This window comes from Camellia sinensis, chromosome 3 (assembly GCF_055761805.1).
Source record: "Camellia sinensis isolate YWXY chromosome 3, ASM5576180v1, whole genome shotgun sequence".
In the NCBI taxonomy this organism is placed as follows: Eukaryota; Viridiplantae; Streptophyta; class Magnoliopsida; order Ericales; family Theaceae; genus Camellia; species Camellia sinensis.
In genome coordinates, this window is record NC_138963.1 from 174,874,061 (window position 1) to 174,893,353 (window position 19,293).

A 19,293-nucleotide genomic window follows, 5' to 3' on the forward strand; every position below is an offset into this window, starting at 1 on the left:
ATCAATTTAACGAACAAATGACAAATTAGAAATTCTGTGACTGCATTTGCCCCACGCCCACCCCTAATTGGGGCCAATATCATTAGTTGGAAAAAGTGCTTGCAAGAATAACAAAGGGTTACTGACAAGTGTCTCATGAACACTTGACACCGATTAATCAATAATATTTTATTTTATTTAATAAATCTTCAAACTTATTTAATTTTAAATAATAAGTTAAAAATGTATAACTGAAGGCCTGTTTGGAAAGTAAATTGGGATTAATTTAACTTATTAAAATAAATTAATAAAATAAAATGTCATATTTAAATTATAATTGATTTATTTTTTTCTCTCAAAAAATTATAAAAAAGTCAAAAAGTGTTCTAAAAAAACTTTTTAGCAACTAGCCTCTGTTTGGCAAGATGGTTTTCAGGCTTTTTTGGCTATTTTAACCACAAAAAACAAAATAGGCTATTTTAGCCATAACAAACAAAACATCACATCCAACCTATAATCATTACATTCTTCTCTCACAAAAAAAGTCAAAAAAGCCAAAAAGCCAAAAAGCCCTTCCCAAACCAAGCTTTTTAGCCCAGGCTAAAATAGCCAAAAAAGCCAAAAAGCCAAAAAGCCAACCTACTTCCCAAACCAAGCCTAAATGTTGGAAATATTTTTTGATAATATTAATTTAACAAAATAATTAAATACAGTAAATAATTAAACACTAAACTTGAGTTAACTTACAAGTTTTCTTTGTGGAATCAAACTTAAAACAAATTTGTGATTGAAGCCTGTCACGCCCTCAAAATAAACCCACTATTTATATATTATCGACATGCAATATTTAAAGAAAACAATTCATTAGCCTGTGTTTGGCAAGGGCTTTTTCAGGCTTTTTTGGCTATTTTAGCCACAAAAAACAAAATAGGCTATTTTAGCCATAACAAACAAAACATCACATCCAACCTATAATCATTACATTCTTCTCTCACAAAAAAAGTCAAAAAAGCCAAAAAGCCAAAAAGCCCTTCCCAAACCAAGCTTTTTAGCCCAGGCTAAAATAGCCAAAAAAGCCAAAAAGTCAAAAAGCCAACCCACTTCCCAAACGGAGGCTAATTCATTCATCAGAGTATTACTAAATAAAAGCATTACATGTAACATCAAATTAAATGCCCTACGGGCTAACATCTTTCCAAGCCAACACTTGGACACAAAAATATGAGTTCTAACTCAAATACACGTAAAGCCCTAGGCTTGAATGTTTACATGTACTAACAAACAAAAACAATTAATTAAAGATAGTCTTCAAAATCCAAAAGCCACATCCTCCCAAGCTAAGTCCTTGGAGGTAGCTTATCACCTGAACCTGAAAATGATGTTCCCATAAAGGGTGAGCCACAGCCCAGTAGAAAAATACTAAACCAAATATAAGCATTGAATAAAGCTATAGCATTCAATAGATGGTTAACCAAGATAATCAATTATAACTTAATACAGTCTCATGACACTAATGTCTATGACATGTTTCAATTCCCATTATTATCAAAATGGCTCAGAACCTGGCCAAACTTACAACAGTGAACTATATATCATATTCACATTACTTCCAATACCAACAACACAGATGAGACTTAGGCTCATATCAAAACACTTCATACTTCCCGTTTGATACACATTTTAGTGTTGTATCAATAACATGTAAAAACATTTCAATCTAATAAGCACACATAATAGTGATGCTAATGGAGTCCATCCCCTATCTCCTCCCAAACAAAATCCGGTTTAGAGGTCCATCCCCTATCTTCCCCTAAACCGTGGAGTACATCCCCTATCTCTTCCCAAACAATATGCATATGCAATGCTCAATCAATACATGTATTTTCTGTATTAATTCAATAGTCTAAATTTATGACTTAAACAAATTGATTAGTTTCAATTTTCCCTAATCCACATGCGATGTCTACAACAAACACGACTATCCTCCACCGATAGCCCAAAACAGTTATTTCTAGACTGGAAATAAATATATCAACAATTCAATAGGCGAGTGATTTAAATTATCCAACTACACCATTTAATCAATGAATTCCTCAATTTCATGAATTTAACCAAATTCCCTAATTTTCTTAAATTAATTATACAAATTAATTTATTAATACAACTAGGGTCTTTCCCAAAATTACTAAAGTACTCCCAACATATCAAAATACCAAAACTTAGAACAAAACTTATAAGATGGAGTAGGAAATCCCTACCTCGAAGAAAGTAACCCGAATGGAGAAGACGGAGATGAAGACCCAAATTCCAAAGTGCTCCAAACCACCAAACGTTCAGATTAAATGGAAGCCCTCGACTCACTCTATCTTTTTAATAAAGGATCTAGGGTAGAAACACACTCTAAATAGATCAAACCTAAGAGAGAAGGTGAGTAGAGGGAGAGAAAAGTCGGACCTAGGGTTTTGGAATCAAAAGAGGATGAAAAACTGATTAAAAACCCGCTGCTGCCTATTTTAACTGGACAGGCTCGCTCGAGCGAAGACTTGGTCGTTCGAGCGACCAGACATAAGAAATCCTCGCTCGAGCGAAGAAAATCTCGCTCGAGCCAAGAATGCAATGCTTCAGGTCTATACTAAACGCAATCGCTCGCTCGAGCGAAGAAAAGCTGGCTCGAGCCACCAGACACAAAATATAACCCTCGCTCGAGCGGCCAAGTACTCACTCGAGCGACCAACCCAAAAACTGGACAGCAACACTTGGTTTCCGAACCCAACCAACTTGAAACAAACCTGCCCAACACATCCTATAACTCCAAATGAGAAAATAAAGGACGACAACAACAATTACACAAATGACAGAATCTACGGAACCTAAGTCCAGATACAATAATCAAATGGGAAAAGACCGGGGTCGCTATAAAGCCAATGTTTGAACACTGTGTTTTTAAGACAGAAATTCATCCTCTCCTAAGGTTCTAGAGGAATAATGGACGTTCTGTCTCCAAGATTCAACAATCACCCAAACAGATGCAGCACAACGTACTGTTTGTACAGCGAACCATGCTGTGTTTTCAAACTCTCAAAGAATGCAAGATGAAGAACGAAAGAAGTAGTGAAGAGAGAAGATGGAAGGAAAGAAAAAACTAATTTATTTTGGAATAAAGAGTTGCTATATATATAGGCAGTGAAGTGCCTTTTTTGGAATGGAAGAGAGTTGTGATGAACAATCATCGGACAGGAAACGCGACTGGTTGGAGATAAAGAAGAGTTGCAACCGAAAATTTTGAATTCAAAATTCTGGAATTTGAATTTTTCCCGCAAAAAATTATTCGAAATATTCAAATAATTTTGGAGCAAAAAATAAGGACGGGTTTGACCCACACCCACACTTGCGTCCGCCCCAACCCGGCCGGCCGAGCGACGATAGTGGCGCGCGTGTGTGGTGGTTTTGGGTTTGTCTATAACTCCTCATCCTGCAAAACTTGGATACCCATTGGGGCCCAACCCGAGGTCTCCAACTTAGAGCTTATATACTTATGGAAACTCTTCCAAGTTTCCTATGTGGGACAAGATTTAGATACCAACTCATGGGAACCACACCAAACATATTCATGTTCATGAGGCTCACTTCGGTATCAATTTCTCCTTCACTCGAAAATGGTTTTGACCACCCGAGTATATATTCTTATTTATCACACGGCAAGGAACGCGTTGCCACTCGGACCCACCAAACTTGAGGTGTGGTCCTACATAAATTATAGCTCAAAATTCCCAAAAATTAATGGTGATAAACCATTTTCTCTAACAATCTCCCACATGAATAAAATTGGAAGCGAACATGCAACAACATATAGACACAAAGAGTACAAAATTGAAAATATCCTGCAAAGGATAGGTTACTTTTGGTTTTGAACCTTCCCTTGTAAAAAACGAACGGGTTTACTGGCTGATTAGTGAACATGAGGTCTTGAATTATTCTGCCATTGGTGTAAACCAAGACAACAGTCTGTCACACTGTTTTATTTCCATACACAGTCTAGTTCTATCGGTTGTGCCCATTTTGGCCCTGGACAATTTCTAGTTTTCCTAAGCGCTCTAGAGAATTCAGCATTTTTTTTTTCAATTCTCATAGAACCGGCCCAGTTCACACTCATATAAGTAATTCTCATTAAGAGTATTCTGCTATACGCCACTTGGATTTCCAAGACATGAAAATCATTAAAAGCAAAGCTTAACTTGATTAACGTTGCAGACATCACTATGTCATCATAGAAAAGGGTAAAAAATTTCCCTTAGTGATACTGATGAGTCACACATAATTCGGTTGTCCCTTTGAATCTAAATCTTGGAATCTCCAGTCAGCTAGGTTGGGTTGCCATTAAGACGACTCTTTAGTTAGTAGGCTTTAATCTCATTCCCCTCGATGATCTTAACACTTACTCTCTGGTCAAACCTTTGGTTAACGGATCCACGATATTATCTTTTGACCTTATGTGCTCAATGGACATAATTCCATTTAAGAGTAGTTGCCTAACAGTATTGTGTCTACGTCGAATATGACGAGACTTACCGTTATACATGTTATTCTGTTATATTATTGCAATGTTGGGGAGATTAGATTTCTATGAATGTGTTTTTGTTTGGATGAACATGAATTAGGACCCCATCCCCATGTTATGTATGTTTTAATAAAAATAAATCAGTTTGGTTGCCTCATTTAAGGTTTGATGATTTGATCTGTTGTGATACTACTACAAAATATTTACAAATTCAATAATTATTAAAATTGATAAATTTTTTCATTATTTGTAATTTTATTTATTATTATTATTATTTTGAAAACTTGCTCTGCAGTGCCATTTCACACCCAAATATATATATATATATATATATAAAATAATTATCCACACCTCATCAAGAGAAAATAAATTAGTATTTAAAAAATAAAAAATTATCTAGTATTTCACGGATAAAGTGTATCACGAACCGCTCCCCGTACTCAAGGGTTAAGTATCGTAATGACCAATAACTGAAGTTACCTCCGACCAATTTTTAAACAAATTACTAAATGCAAGCGGAAAAATATTTAAGTAAGAGTACCAAAATAATCATCGGTACTTTTATTTTTATAACAAAATTTATTGACCAAAAAGGTCGATATTTACATATGAATAATAAAATTATAAATACTATAAAAGTGCTATGTGTGTCTATTCCGCAGCCCCGCGTCTAAGACTTTTCAAAAGTTATTTCTGAATTGCATTGTTTTATGAAAATTGGCAAACAGCTATAAGCACATGCCAGAGTGAGAAATATTATACTAAAAGTATAAGGGCATAAAATCACTATGAATAATTATTGGCTAAACAAAACTTGATATTAAATGTAGAGTATATAATCAGAAATCATATAACCTAAATAATCCTAACCACGGTACAAAGCAGAACAAAACAGATGTGTGGACTCAAGAAGCGGCTTGTATGAACTCTAAAGATGGCTTCCATAATAGTGTAGCACTTAGCTCTGCACAATGCTTTGCTCCATACCAGAAATCAGAGAATTAGTGGATCCATGATAGACAGAGGGTCATAATGTTTATTCCCAAGTTAGGCAATCTAGTCTATACTTGTTTGTTGCGCGCATAACATAGTAATTCTAGGCTAATAATTGGAATAAGAACACGTAAATTTTTCAAAATCGGATATCATAGTTAGTAGAGGCCGGTCTTCGGACCGGGCGAGAGAGGGTGCTCATAGCTGACCTTCCCCGATCGTACCCAAGCTCCCGAGCCGAGACAACTCCGGTGATGACGGACATGTGGCCTTCGGCACCGAGTCAGGGTTTCCTAAATTTCCCCATTTCAAAAATATTTAGGTGGCGACTCTGTATCTGGCAAAGCAGTCCATGTTTGGCACTTCTTTTCAAAAAAATTTGTTTCTCAAAACGATTTGCCGGATTTGGACTCTTTGGTTCAGATTAAGAACCGTGATACAAATCGAGTCCGAACTGTAGCATGAGGCCCACGCGGGCGCTGTCTACAGTAATATTAAACATGGACCCAATTAGAAATGTTAAATTGGGTCCCAACTTAATTAATGCTAGAAGTTAGCAAAAAATAAGATTTTTTCAAAAGTTTCAAAAGCCATTTTTCCAACAAATATTGAAGACAAGAAACAAGAAAATCAAGGAAGGGATTCATTTCAAAGAAAAAGAATGCCTGGAAAAGGATGAGGAGGCCGAAGTTCATTTCAAGCCCAGAATAAAGAAAGAGACTACAACAATCAAGGAAATTCCAGCGGTAACTCTGACTCTCAATGCACTATTTGCCAAAAATTTAATCATGCATCTAAAGATTGCAGATTTAGGTGCAAAAGATGCAAAAATTCAAAACATTCACAACCTGATTACTAGTTCAATAATGATAAAGACAAAGCTAATGTTTTTGAAGAAAATGAAGCAAAACAATTATTTTCTTGCATGAATGCCCAACAAGAGTCAGAAAATATTTGGTATTTGGATAGTGGATGTAGTAATCATATGATAGGCAATCGCAAGATTTTTGGGCAACTAGATGAAAAGTCTCGTCTCAAGTAAAGCTTGGTGATGGAAAGTTACAAAATGTTGAAAGAAAGGAAGTCATCTCCATCCATATAAAGGAAGGTAACAAAAAATTAATTTATGATGTTCTTTATGTTCCAGGGCTAACCCAAAATCTATTAAGTGTGGGGCAATTAGTACAAAAAGGTTATGCAGTAAATTTTAATAATGATGAATGCATAATCTCTGATAAAAAGAAAAATCATACAGTGGCAAAAGTCAAAATGACTCCAAACAAAATCTTCCATCTTGTAATGCCACTGAATGATAATTTTGCCCTTAAAAGTGAAAACACGAATGATCCATATCTATGGCATCTTAGATATGGACATCTAAATTACAAGGGCATGAAATTATTAAAAGAAAAAGATATGGTTCTAGGATTGTCTCACATTGGCAAAATCAATAAAATTTGTGAATGATGCATTTATGAAAAAATGCATAGATTGCCATTTCTAAAGACTTCTTGAAGAGCCAAAGCACCTTTGGAGTTGGTGCATATAGATATTTGTGGGTCTTGCCGAACATCATCTCTTGGTAACAAGAGATATTTTCTACTCTTTATTGATGATTATACTCAAATGATGTGGATTTATTTTCTTAATAGAAAATCTGAAGCCTTCTCAGTATTTCTGCAGTTTAAAGCTTTGGTGAAAAAGCAAAGTGACAGAGAAATCAAAATGTTGAGGACAGATTGTGGCGGGGAATTCATTTATACTCCATTCATGAATTATTGTAAAGAAAATGGGATTAAAAGACAGCTCACAGTTCGACACTCTTCTCAACAAAATGGAGTTGCAGAATGGAAGAATTGAACAGTTGTGGAGATGACATGAAGCATGTTAAAAGGCAAAGGTCTTCTTAACAAATTTTGGGCTGAAGCTATCAATACTGTTGTTTATATTCTAAACCGATCTCCCATGAAGGCTGTCCAAAACAAAACACCATATAAGGCATGGCACAAACAGAAACCCGAGGTAAATCTTTTCAAAGTATTCAGTTGTCTTGCTTATGCCTTAATTCCTTTCCCAACAAGGGAAAAATTTGATGAGAAATGGGAGAAATATATATTCATTGGATATAGCGACGAATCAAAAGGATATCATCGATATAATCCAATGAAAAATGAATTGGTAATCTCTAGAGATATCATATTTGATGAAATGACAACATGGAAATGGGATGATTAGAGTAGAAGGGATTTGAATTTAATGAAACAACAGAAGGAGAAGGATCTTATACTCTCAAAGAAACCCCAAACCAAAGTCCACATAACACTCCGAGCCCCAGGCCAAGAAATGACTCTCCAAGAAGCTTTTCATCTGAAGAATCTGAATCAATACCAAGAAAGGTACGTTCCTCAAGAGAAATATATGAAACTTGTGATGCAGCATTTTTTTCTTGTAAGCCACAGATTTTTGAAGAAGTTGTGAAAGAAGAAATTTGGAGAATGGCAATGGATGAAGACTATTGAAAAGAATTACACTTGGGAACTTGTTGACTTACCCAAAGACAAAGATGTGATCGGACTTAAATGGGTCTACATGACCAAATATAAAGAAGATGGCTCCATCCAGAAGCATAATTAGTTGCAAAAGGCTACTCATAACAACCTGGAGTGGACTTCAATGAAACATTTGCTCCAGTTGCTCGCATGAAGACAATAAGAACCGTTCTTGCCTTGGCTGCATAAAATAAGCTACCAGTATATCAACTAGATGTCAAATCAACTTTTCTCAATTGAGAGCTTGAAAAATAAGTTTATGTTGAACAACCGCAAGGGTACATAATCAAAGGAAAAGAAGACAAGGTTTACCGACTTCGGAAGGCACTATATGGTTTGAAGCAAGCACCCCGAGCCTAGAACAGCAACATTGACAAGTATTTTCGTCAAAATGGTTTTCAAAGAAGCCAAAGTGAACCATCACTATATGTCAAGAAAGGAGGTACGCAAGACTTTCTCATAGTTTGCCTATATGTTGATGATTTAATCTATACAGGAACTAAACCATCAATGGTAGAAGAATTTAAAAGAGCCATGATAAAGGAGTACGAGATGACTGATTGGGGACTTATGAGATATTTTTTCAGTATTCAAGTGACACAGTCAAAAGGAGAAATATTTATCTCTCAAAGAAAAATATCTTGAAGATTTATTGAAGAAATTTCATATGTTTAACTACAAGTCAGTTTTTACTCCAATCTCTTTAAATAAGAAGTTGCAAGTAAATGATCAATCGGAGAAAGTCGATGCTTCTGCCTATCGAAAATTGGTTGGTTCAATAAATTATCTCACTAATACAAGGCCAGACATTGTTTACTTTGTAAATCTTATTTCCAGATTTATGCATGAGCCGAGCAAGCTACACTATGCAACAGCAAACGAATTCTTCGGTAAGGGACCAAAATTATAATTTAGATTTATGCATCAAGTGCCCAATTTAAAATTTACATACAAATATAAAAATATTCTCACAAATAATATTTTTTGTATAAAATTTTAGGACATATATTTATAAATCCCTCTTCAATTACTTATGTTTCACTTAGTCCAAATTATTTTTTTATGTTCCAATAAATATTTTGGATGACATAGTTACTAAAATATCCTTAATAATAATATTGTGAAGCGCGTATTAATTTTCACATTGACAGTGTGAATCTTTTATGATGTAAACATTCATATTGTCAAATTTATTTAATATAAATGTTCACATCACTAAATTGCTAAAGGTTGAAAAAATATTTATAAGGGTAAAATTGTTCATAAAATATCTTAAATATGGGAATTACGATTTAGTGAATCAAATGCCTAAAATAATAGGATTTATTGGAATATAAGAATATCTTATGGACTAATTGATATACAAGTACTTGATAGAGGATTTTCTAATAAACTTTCCTAAATTTTTTATACAAAATAATGAATAACAATATTAGGAACCTTAATAATAATATTAAGTGATTAATAAAATTGTTAGTGACATTCTTAATAATGAGACATAGTCCTTGTTTGGCATAAGTTAAATGGGATTTTTTGGCTAAAATAGTCACAAAAAGACAAAATAGGCTTTTTAGTACAATAAGATAAAATGTCACATCCAAACCATAATTATTTTATTTTTTCCCTCACAAAAGTCAAAAAAATCAAAAAATTTATTCCAAACGAGACTTTTTTACCCCATGCTAAAATAGCTAAAAAGCCAGCTCACATCCCAAACGAACCCATAATGTATTCATTTCAAGTTAAAAAAGACACATGGTATATGTTAGGTAGTTGAGATCCTCTCCTTGGACTCTCTCATTGCCTCCTTACTTGCAATGGTAGAGATGCACTTTGAATTGATCTAACGGTCTAGATTTGGGCGGAAAAAATAAATTTGAATTTTTTTTATTATTTTTTTTATTTTTAAATAGTCAAATCGTAATCGTTAGATCAATTCAAAGTACATTTTCACTGTTGCAAATAGAGACGCAAGAAGAGAGGCCAAGGAGAGGATCTTAACTCTATGTTAGGCACTATTAGTATAATAATTTAGATGATTTGTTTTAAAAATAAAATCAATATATAAGAGAAATATTTGATATCCCTAATGGGTAGCGCTAACAATTGCCTGGGACCCTTGATGATGAGGAATAATTAAAGAATTTATTTTTATTAAATACATTTTAAAATTTATTAAATCTTAATGAATAATTGTTTTATGCATTGAAAAGGTAAATAATTAATTATAAAATAAATTGAAAAGTTACTAATTATCCGTTTGTAAAGAGTTAGATTGGGCTTTTTTAGCTATTTTAGCCACAAAAGATAAAATAGACTATTTTAGTCATAAAAAACAAAATATCACTTCCAACCCATAATTATTACACTCTTCTCTCACAAAAAAAGTCAAAAAAGTTAAAAATCCAAAAAGTCATTCCCAAACCAAGCTTTTTAGCACAGGTTAAAGTAACCAAAAAAGTCAAAAAGCCCACTCACTTCCCAAACCAACCATAAATTAGTCAAACAATAAACGCATACAATTAATTGCACAAGCTAAAAATAAAAAATTATTGAAATCAAGGCTAATTCATACAATTATAAATATGCCTTAACGAGTATCTCTGGACACTTGTTAACATTGTGTCATGTTATCAAATAAGAGTAATTAATGAGTTTATTTTCATTAAATTCATTTCAAAATTTATTAAATCTTAATGAATAATAATATTATGCATAGAAAATATAAATAATTAATTATAAAATATAGTATATAAAATCAAAAGCTACTGCATTGTTTGGGAAGGGCTAAAATGGCTATTTTAGTCACAAAAAATAAACATCACATCCAACTCATAATCATTACACTCTTCTCTCACAAAAAAAGTCAAAAAAAGTCAAAAAAATAAAAAAAGTCTTTCCCAAACTAAGCTTTTTAGCTCTGGCTAAAATAGTTAAAAAAATCAAAAAACCAACCCACTTCGTAAACGGAGGCTTAAATAGTCAATCAATAAATGTATTTAATTAAATGCACAAGTTAAAAATAGGAATTTATTGACATAAATATCAATTAATACAATTATAAACACACCATAGTGCCTCTAAGAGGCACTCGTTAACATTAGCCATCATCATGCTAACTAGTGCCCCGAAACACTTGATAATGAGTAATTAATGAGAATTTTTTGCATTAAATACATTTTAAAATTTGTTAAATCTTAATGAATAATTAGTTTTATGCATACAAAACATAAAGAATTAATTATATAATATGATATATAAATTCAAAAACTATTAAAATAGTCAAACAATAAATGCATATAATTAAATGAAAATTGTTCATTCATACAATTTTTCTTTCCAATATCTCGCCTAATGGTGTGATAAACAAAATCTAAAAAGTCATCCCACTTAAATATTTTCTCAAAATTCTCCCATCATTCATTCAGGAGATTGTGAGGAAGAAAAAATATGAATGTAATATTATTATAAATAAACACACAAATTAAAAATTAAAAATTATTGAAATCAAGACCAATTAATACAAGGGGGAATCACCTGCCAATGGTGGCAGCAAAAAAACATTAGCCGATCCGCAGCAGCTCCTTTATAATAATTTTTTGTTATTATAAGGAATTAATTTTTCAAAAATTCTTTTTTAATAGATCCTTTATCCAATCCTCCAAATATAAGTATTATTACAGTGATTTTTTATTTATAGAGAATCACTATAACTCAAACGTCCCCTCGAATGTCTCCCGAATGTTTTGTGGGTGCACTATAGCTAAAGAAAGAAAATACTCACAATTAGGTCAAGTTTGGCTAAATTAAAAAAGTACACTTATTTCGTCTTTTTATCTTTTTTGGGTCACATCAATCAATATCTTTTCTCTACTTTTTTTACACATAATACAAGAAAAATCAAAAAATACACTTATTTAGTCTTCCCAAACTTGACCTTAGTTTGACCGGTCGACAACCATTCTTTGTCTTGTGAGTAAGCTGTTTTCCTCTGATGCTTTTCCTTTGTTTTCATTATTTTATTATTAAAATAAAATTTAAATTTAAAAGTAATTAAAAAGATTGTTTTAATATAATAAAAAAAATAGAAAATTGTCGAGAAAAATAGATAAAAATAATAATTTTTAACATAAGAAATAAATTTTTTAATAATATTTTAAGATAAAATTTGAATAATAATATGATAGGGATTCTCCTACAGAACAGTGGGGTGCTTTTTGAATATAAACAAAATTATCACAAAAAAGCATCTACTGTTTTTTATCAATGGACCAAATTATCCTTTTTTTGTCTTTTTCCCTCACACTCTGCTCATCTCTCACCTGTCAAATCACCCCCTCTCTCAACTCTCTTTCTCTCTCTCGCCGTTTTTTGTTTTGCATTTTTTGAACTCTCTCCGTTTCTGTTTTTCATTATTATTTTTTGTTTTTCATTATTATTTATTTTGATAAATTTTATATAACTTTTAAAATATAAATTAGATTTTACAAAATTAATTCTATTAAAAAGTTATGGACAATGTCTTTAATATTGAATATATTTAATAATAATTTTAAAATAATTAAAATTTTATATTGTTTTGAAATATTTAAAAATAAAAATGAGATGTGTAAATAAAAAGTGTACGAAATTTTAAAAAATGAATAAATGAGATGTGTAAATAAAAAGTGTACGCAATTTTAAAAAATGAATATGAATTATTTTAAATTACTTGAATATAAAATGTGTTTTTGTTCAAAAAAAAGATAGATTCATATGAAAATGAAAATAATTTTTTTTACCAAACAATTTTTTTATTTTTTTTTAAAAAAAGAAAACAAAATTTTAAAATTCAACCAAATATTTTATATCTCAACTTTAAAAATAGTTACAAAAATTAATTAAAAAAATTGATTGCATAGTATATTTAAACTTTATAAATAGTTACCAAAAAAAAAAGAAGCAAGATATTTGTGCGCTGTGTGGATTGTAAGGGTGCAAGTCTATTTTGTGTGGAGTGTAAGTCGAATCAATGTAGAGTGTAAATATAATTTGTTGATATTATGTAAATTCTCTCAGATAGACAAAACTTGCACCTTACACAAATTTGAATTACATCCCACACACAGACTGGACTTATACCCCACACAGATTAGAATTGCATCCCACACAAATTGAATTTGCATCCTTATATTCCATACAGATTGAACTTGCCCTCTGTACAAATATTTTTAAAGGTGAAACATATCATGAGAATTCTTCTTTTCTATATCATGAGAATTCTTCTTTTCTTGTGATTAATTTTTTTTATTTTTATAATTATTTATAAAGTTGAAATATATGGTGCAATTAATTTTTTAAACTAATTTTTGTAAATAGAATTTTTAAAATTTTAATTTGTATTTTTCCAAAAAAAATTAAAATAGATTGGTAAAAAAATTTATTTTCATTTTCATATGAACCTTTTTTGAACAAAAACACATTTTTTTAAATATTTGTATGTTTAAATATTTTTATTTTTGTTTTTAATTGTATAATTTGAGTTAATATTTTTTCTATTTATTTTTGCCGAACTAGTTTACACATAATTTTGAAAATATAACAAAATAGAGTGATAATCAGCTTGTTTGGTTTAAATTTTCTGAATTCACTTTCATCAGCTTGTTTGGTTTAAGTTTTTTGAATTCACTTTTCAAAAAATTGATGTTCTTGTTTTCTTTTTTCTTTTTTTTTTTTTTGGTTTTCACTAAATTTTTTAATATTTTAAATAATTTTTTAAATTTTTAGATACACCTAACATAAATATATTTAAAAAGTATAATATATGTAAAAAAAATTTGTAAAAAATTCACTAAATACCAAAAATACAAAAAAAAAAAAATACAATTCAATATACTTTTCGTTTTCTTTTGTATTTATTGATTTTTAAAATTTTTTTTATAAATATTTTACTTTTAAAATATATTTAAGTAAGATGCATCTAAAAAAATAAAAAATAAAAAACTAAATTTTTAGAAAATTAAATCCAAAACACTGGGCTTGGTGTCCAAAACTCCAGACCTTCCACTCATGTCACGTGATAGATTTTTATACGCTAAAATAAAAAATTATTATAGTACAATGCAAATAAGATTTAAACTAAAGATATTGCACGTTTACCATTTAAACAATTTATATATAATGATATTAATTTTTTATTATTTATTATTATTTTTACTTATTTAAATTACATGCGTATTGTATGTGCCATTCGTTAATACAATTATGAGATGTTTTGAGAAGTAGGTTAATTTTGTAGTTTTTTTTAACAAAAAAACATGTAAAAAAATAATGTAATAAAAAAAAGTCAAAAAAATTTAAAAATAGACTTTTAATTCAGATACCAAAATAGGCCTATAAATGAACCTTGCTAATTGGTTTACAAAATCAATCACATGTCAAACATAAATAGGATTGTTTTGGAATGTAAATCAAAAATTAATTTTTTATAAAAAATATATATATAAATTTATTACTTAAAATAAATTAAAACTTAAAAAAAAAACTGACTTTTAGGTGTTGTTTGGCAAGTTAGTTTGTGGTTAAAATAGTCATAAAAGACAAAATAGATTATTTTAGTCATAATAAACAAAATATCACATCAAACCCATAACTATTATACTTTTCTCTCAAAAAAAATTCAAAAAATTAAAAAATTCTTTCTAAATTAAACTTTTTAATCCAAACTAAAATAATTAAAAAAAAGTCAACAAAATCAAAAAAATCAACCACTGTCCAAACGGAGACTGACTTGCCCAAAAAAAAAAAGCCCGTAAATGTGTGTTGCCCTTTTAGTACAACAGGTGGACCCCACGTGTACTTTAGCTTTCCTCTATATATATGAACGGTGACATTTGTTGACTTGCCGTGCAATTAGTTTGAAACGATGTCGGAAAACAAACCAGTGAGGTTCGGAATACTAGGTTGCGCTGAAATAGCGCGCAAGGTATCAAGGGCCATGAGGCTTGCACCAAACGCCACCATCCAGGCCATCGGCAGCCGTTCGATCGACAAGGCCAAGAAATACGCGTCCGAGAATGGCTTCCCTGACTCGGCTAAGGTCTATGGTTCGTACGAAGCCGTGCTTGACGACCCTGAAGTCGACGCCGTCTACTTACCTCTCCCCACCAGCCTTCACTTGAAGTGGGCCGTGTTAGCCGCCGAGAAGAAGAAGCACCTTCTACTGGAGAAGCCGGTGGCTCTCAATGTGTCGGAGCTGGATAAGATTCTGGAGGCGTGCGAATCAAATGGGGTGCAGTACATGGACGCTACTATGTGGATGCACCATCCGAGGACTGCTAAGATGAAGGAGTTCCTCTCCGATCCAGAGCGTTTTGGCAAACTCAAATCGGTATTTTCTTAATTTCACTTGCTTACCCGCACACTCTGTTATGTTTAATTAGCAAGATTAATGGTAAGAGAATTAGCAATATATGAATTAGTATAGAATTGTTTATCTAAGTAGGTTAATGGAATAAATTATCTCATCTTGTCCATATTTGTTTTGAAATGAATATGAAAATATATAATTTAAATTATATGTTTACTTTGCAATATTATTTGTAAGATTAAAAAATTCGCTAATTTTTGTTAGATGGAATGTTTGTCAAAATTTATTTTAAATAAAAAAAAATACAACTAAACACTGGAATGGAACAATGAAATTATGGGGTATTTTGAGAAGTTGGTAAATAGCTAGTTTTTGATTTTTTACCAAATTTTTTGACTTTTTTAGAAAGTGATTTAAGAAGTTGGTAAAAAGCTGGCTTTTGACTTTTTGAGTTAGTATTTATTTATGGCATCAAATCAAAATACAATGACCAAAATACCCTTGTCAAACTTTGGAATTTTAGGTAATTTGTTAACATGGAGGGTATTGAGGCAATTTCACAAGGCAGCGTTTTTGTCACATCCCAAATGCAACAAATTGTGTTTTCGGCTGCCCAGCTTTTTCTTTAAATCAACAAAACGCTTACGTTTTTGGCTTATTCTCAAAACGGCACTATGTCCTCAGTTAGTGCAATTGGCCCTCAAATTTTCATTTTTTTAGCCTTAAATAGATAAATTTATTGTCAATGAATCAATGAAATTTCAAAGCGGGAGTGAACATAGTAAAATTTTATCATTTTTTATCAAAATTTTGTCATGAATTTTGTTTGGTGGATCTCGATAAAAAAAAATTAAAAATTCAAATTTAAAAAAAAAAAAAAATCAAAGGTATAGATCAAACCTTCATATTGATTTTTTTAAGTTTTGAAATGATTCAAGATATATGCTTGCCGAAGTACTATGAGGGTACCCTTTAGGGCAAATTACATATACACCCCTCGAGGTTTGGCTAAATTACAGATACCCCCCTGAGGTTTGAGAAATTACGAATTCCCCCCTAAATGCTATATTTGCATAAGAAATTAGGGGGTAATTTGTTATGAAATATAAACCTCAGGGGGTAAATTGTTATGAAAATACAAACCTCAGGGGGCGGGATGTAATTTTTGAAACCTCAGGGGGTATCTGTAATTTAACCAAACCTCGAGGGGTGTATATGTAATTTGCCCTAATCTTTGATTGTCGGGGAAGGGTATATTTTGATGAGAATTTGGTCTCCAGAATATTAAATGAATCAGTCAAAAACAAATGAAGATCACACTGAAATATGATCACATCTTCAAAGCACATTTCTAAATGGACAAGAACTTGTATGGACTTGTAACGAAGGATTTATTGCTAATTTTATCATTCACTATAGGGCTGCTTATTTATTTTATTTTATTTTTTTATAAATATGACAGATTCCCACTATGTTTGGTTTTAATTTTTTTAAAGTTAAATTTTTTTATTTTTTGTGTATTTTTATTTTTAGTAAATATTTTTAAAATTTTAATCATTTTTTTAGCACTGTATTTAGATGTATCTAAAAAATAAAATATTTGTAAAAAATATTTTAAAAAATCAATAAATATATAATAATACGAAAATGTACTGAATTTTCGTTTTTATATTTTTGGTATTTATTGAATATTTAAAAAAAAAATTTCACAAATATTTATTTTTTAAGTTTATTTGTATTAGGTATATTTAAAAGTTTTTTAAAAAAAATTTGTTTAAAATATTAAAAAAATTCAGTAAAAACAAACATTTTAAAAAGTCCTGCTGTGTAGTGCCCAATGTTTAGCTTGAAATTGAAATCACAGCTTTGTTGTTAGAGCTTTTTTTGGTGCCAAAAAAAATCAAATACTCTTATCTAATTCTACTAGTGATGATTCCCACAGGTTCACAGCATCTTCTCCTACGATGCTGGGCCGGAATTTTTCAAGAACAACATTCGTGTGAAACCGGATCTTGATGGTCTTGGCTGTCTAGGTGATGCCGGGTGGTACTGTACCCGGGCAATCCTTTGGGCTGCCGACTATGAGCTCCCTAAAACCGTGACAGCTTTACGCGAGCCTGAATTGAACGAAGTAGGGGTCCTCATAACCTGTGGTGCTTCCCTAAGTTGGGGTGATGGGAGAATAGCAACTTTCTACTGCTCTTTCCTCACCAATATGACCATGGACATAACTTGTGGTGGAACAAAGGGAAATCTGCGCATTCACGACTTTGTCATACCATTTCAAGAGAATGTTGGGCAATTTTATACAGCTTCCAAGTCCACATTCGCACAACTTTCATTGGGGTGTGGACCAATCCCGAGCGAGCACGCTGTCACCACTGATCTTCCTCAGGAAGCTCTGATGGTGAGTGTGTTTGCTGGGTTGATTTCGAGCATTGAGAGAAATGATTCGAAACCTGAGAAGAAGTGGCCGGCAATTAGTAGGAAGACACAGCTGGTTCTGGATGCTGTTATTTCGTCCATCCAGAAAGGTTTCCAGCCCGTTGAGGTTGGGAATTAAGGTTAGGGCTGTGATTCCTACACCCAGTGGGGCGACCCCCACTGACAACCCCAGTGAGGTGTCGCCTTCACATTGGCCGAAAACAAAAAAAAAAATAACAGTTTTTTTTTTTTCCACCAATCACACGCGACTCCTAGTACCAACACTGGGGTCGGAGGCATTTTCCTTAAGGTTATTCTATGAATGTGTTTTTGTTTGGATGAACACAAATTGGGACTCAAGTTGTCTGTTTTAATAAAATAAATCAGTCTGGTTGCCTGATTTAAGGTTTGATGATTTGATCTGTTGTGATACTACTACAAAATATTTACAAATTCAATAATTATTAAAATTGATAAAAATTTTCATTATTTGTAATTTTATTTTTTTATTATTATTATTATTATTATTATTTTGAAAAATTGCTCTGCAGTGCCATTTCACACCCAAAATATATATATATATATATATAAATAATAATTACCCACACCTCATCAAGAGCAAATAAATTACTATTTAAAAAATAAAAAAAACATCTAGTATTTCACGGATAAAGTGTTCCAATTTATTTTTATTGATTAAAATAATAAATATATGTTTATTTTTGAGTGATCACATGATAAATATAATGAGGTGAATGGTGTAAAATATATTAAATAATCTCTCGAAAAACATATTGGGGTTAGGGGTGAATAATAGATATATTGATCCGCGCAAACCAATCGAATCCAACTGATCCGCCCGCATTTTGAACGGATACGTGATGACGAGCGAACGGTTACAAATTGATATTTTTTTTTAATTCGCCTAGTTTTGGATGGATCGCGGATTCGAGATTCATTTCGCTGCAACTGAACCGCCAAACCGTGAGCACTTCTAGTAATTTGTAAAATTTGTAAAATTTGTAAGATTTTTTGTTTTCAATTTGTGTAGATACTCTTTTTTGTGTTTTCGATTAGAAAAAGTTTAAATATTCTGTTGAAAAAGAATTTTCAACTTGAATATATTTTTTGAATTGAAAAAAATAAATTTATTATTTATCTATATTTTTTTGTTTTTAAATCTAACTTTAAACATAATAAATAAAAAAGATAATATATGTTGATTAATTTTTGTTTTCAAAAATAGATATAGATGTAACAATACAAAGACAAACAATCTCTACTACTGCTCTGTTCATGGTTTTGGTCATTTGAATTGTTTTTATATTTTAAGAATCACGTATGAGACATAAATGATGATAATATTATAAAGATTCAAACTTTCTTTATTTGGATGAGGCATGTAGTGATTGTAATATTTTTTTCAGTCATTAACTGTAATT

General features: G+C 31.3%; 1 protein-coding gene across 1 annotated transcript; it reads left to right on the plus strand.

The window, feature by feature from the left end:
- Positions 1-14,961: 14,961 nt before the first annotated feature.
- On the plus strand, positions 14,962-18,266 carry LOC145821199 (putative oxidoreductase At4g09670). The gene is made up of 2 exons (XM_082917740.1): positions 14,962-15,448; positions 17,370-18,266. Exons 1-2 carry the CDS (start codon positions 14,984-14,986, stop codon positions 17,988-17,990), a joined length of 1,086 nt encoding a protein of 361 aa, XP_082773866.1. The 5' UTR covers positions 14,962-14,983; the 3' UTR covers positions 17,991-18,266.
- Positions 18,267-19,293: the final 1,027 nt, after the last annotated feature.

Coding starts and splice junctions, on each gene's coding strand:
- LOC145821199 (XM_082917740.1), top strand. CDS start 14,984: ATGTCGGAAAACAAACCAGTGAGGTTCGGAATACTAGGTTGCGCTGAA. Junction 15,449..17,369: donor GTTTTGGCAAACTCAAATCG/GTATTTTCTTAA, acceptor TGATTCCCACAG/GTTCACAGCATCTTCTCCTA.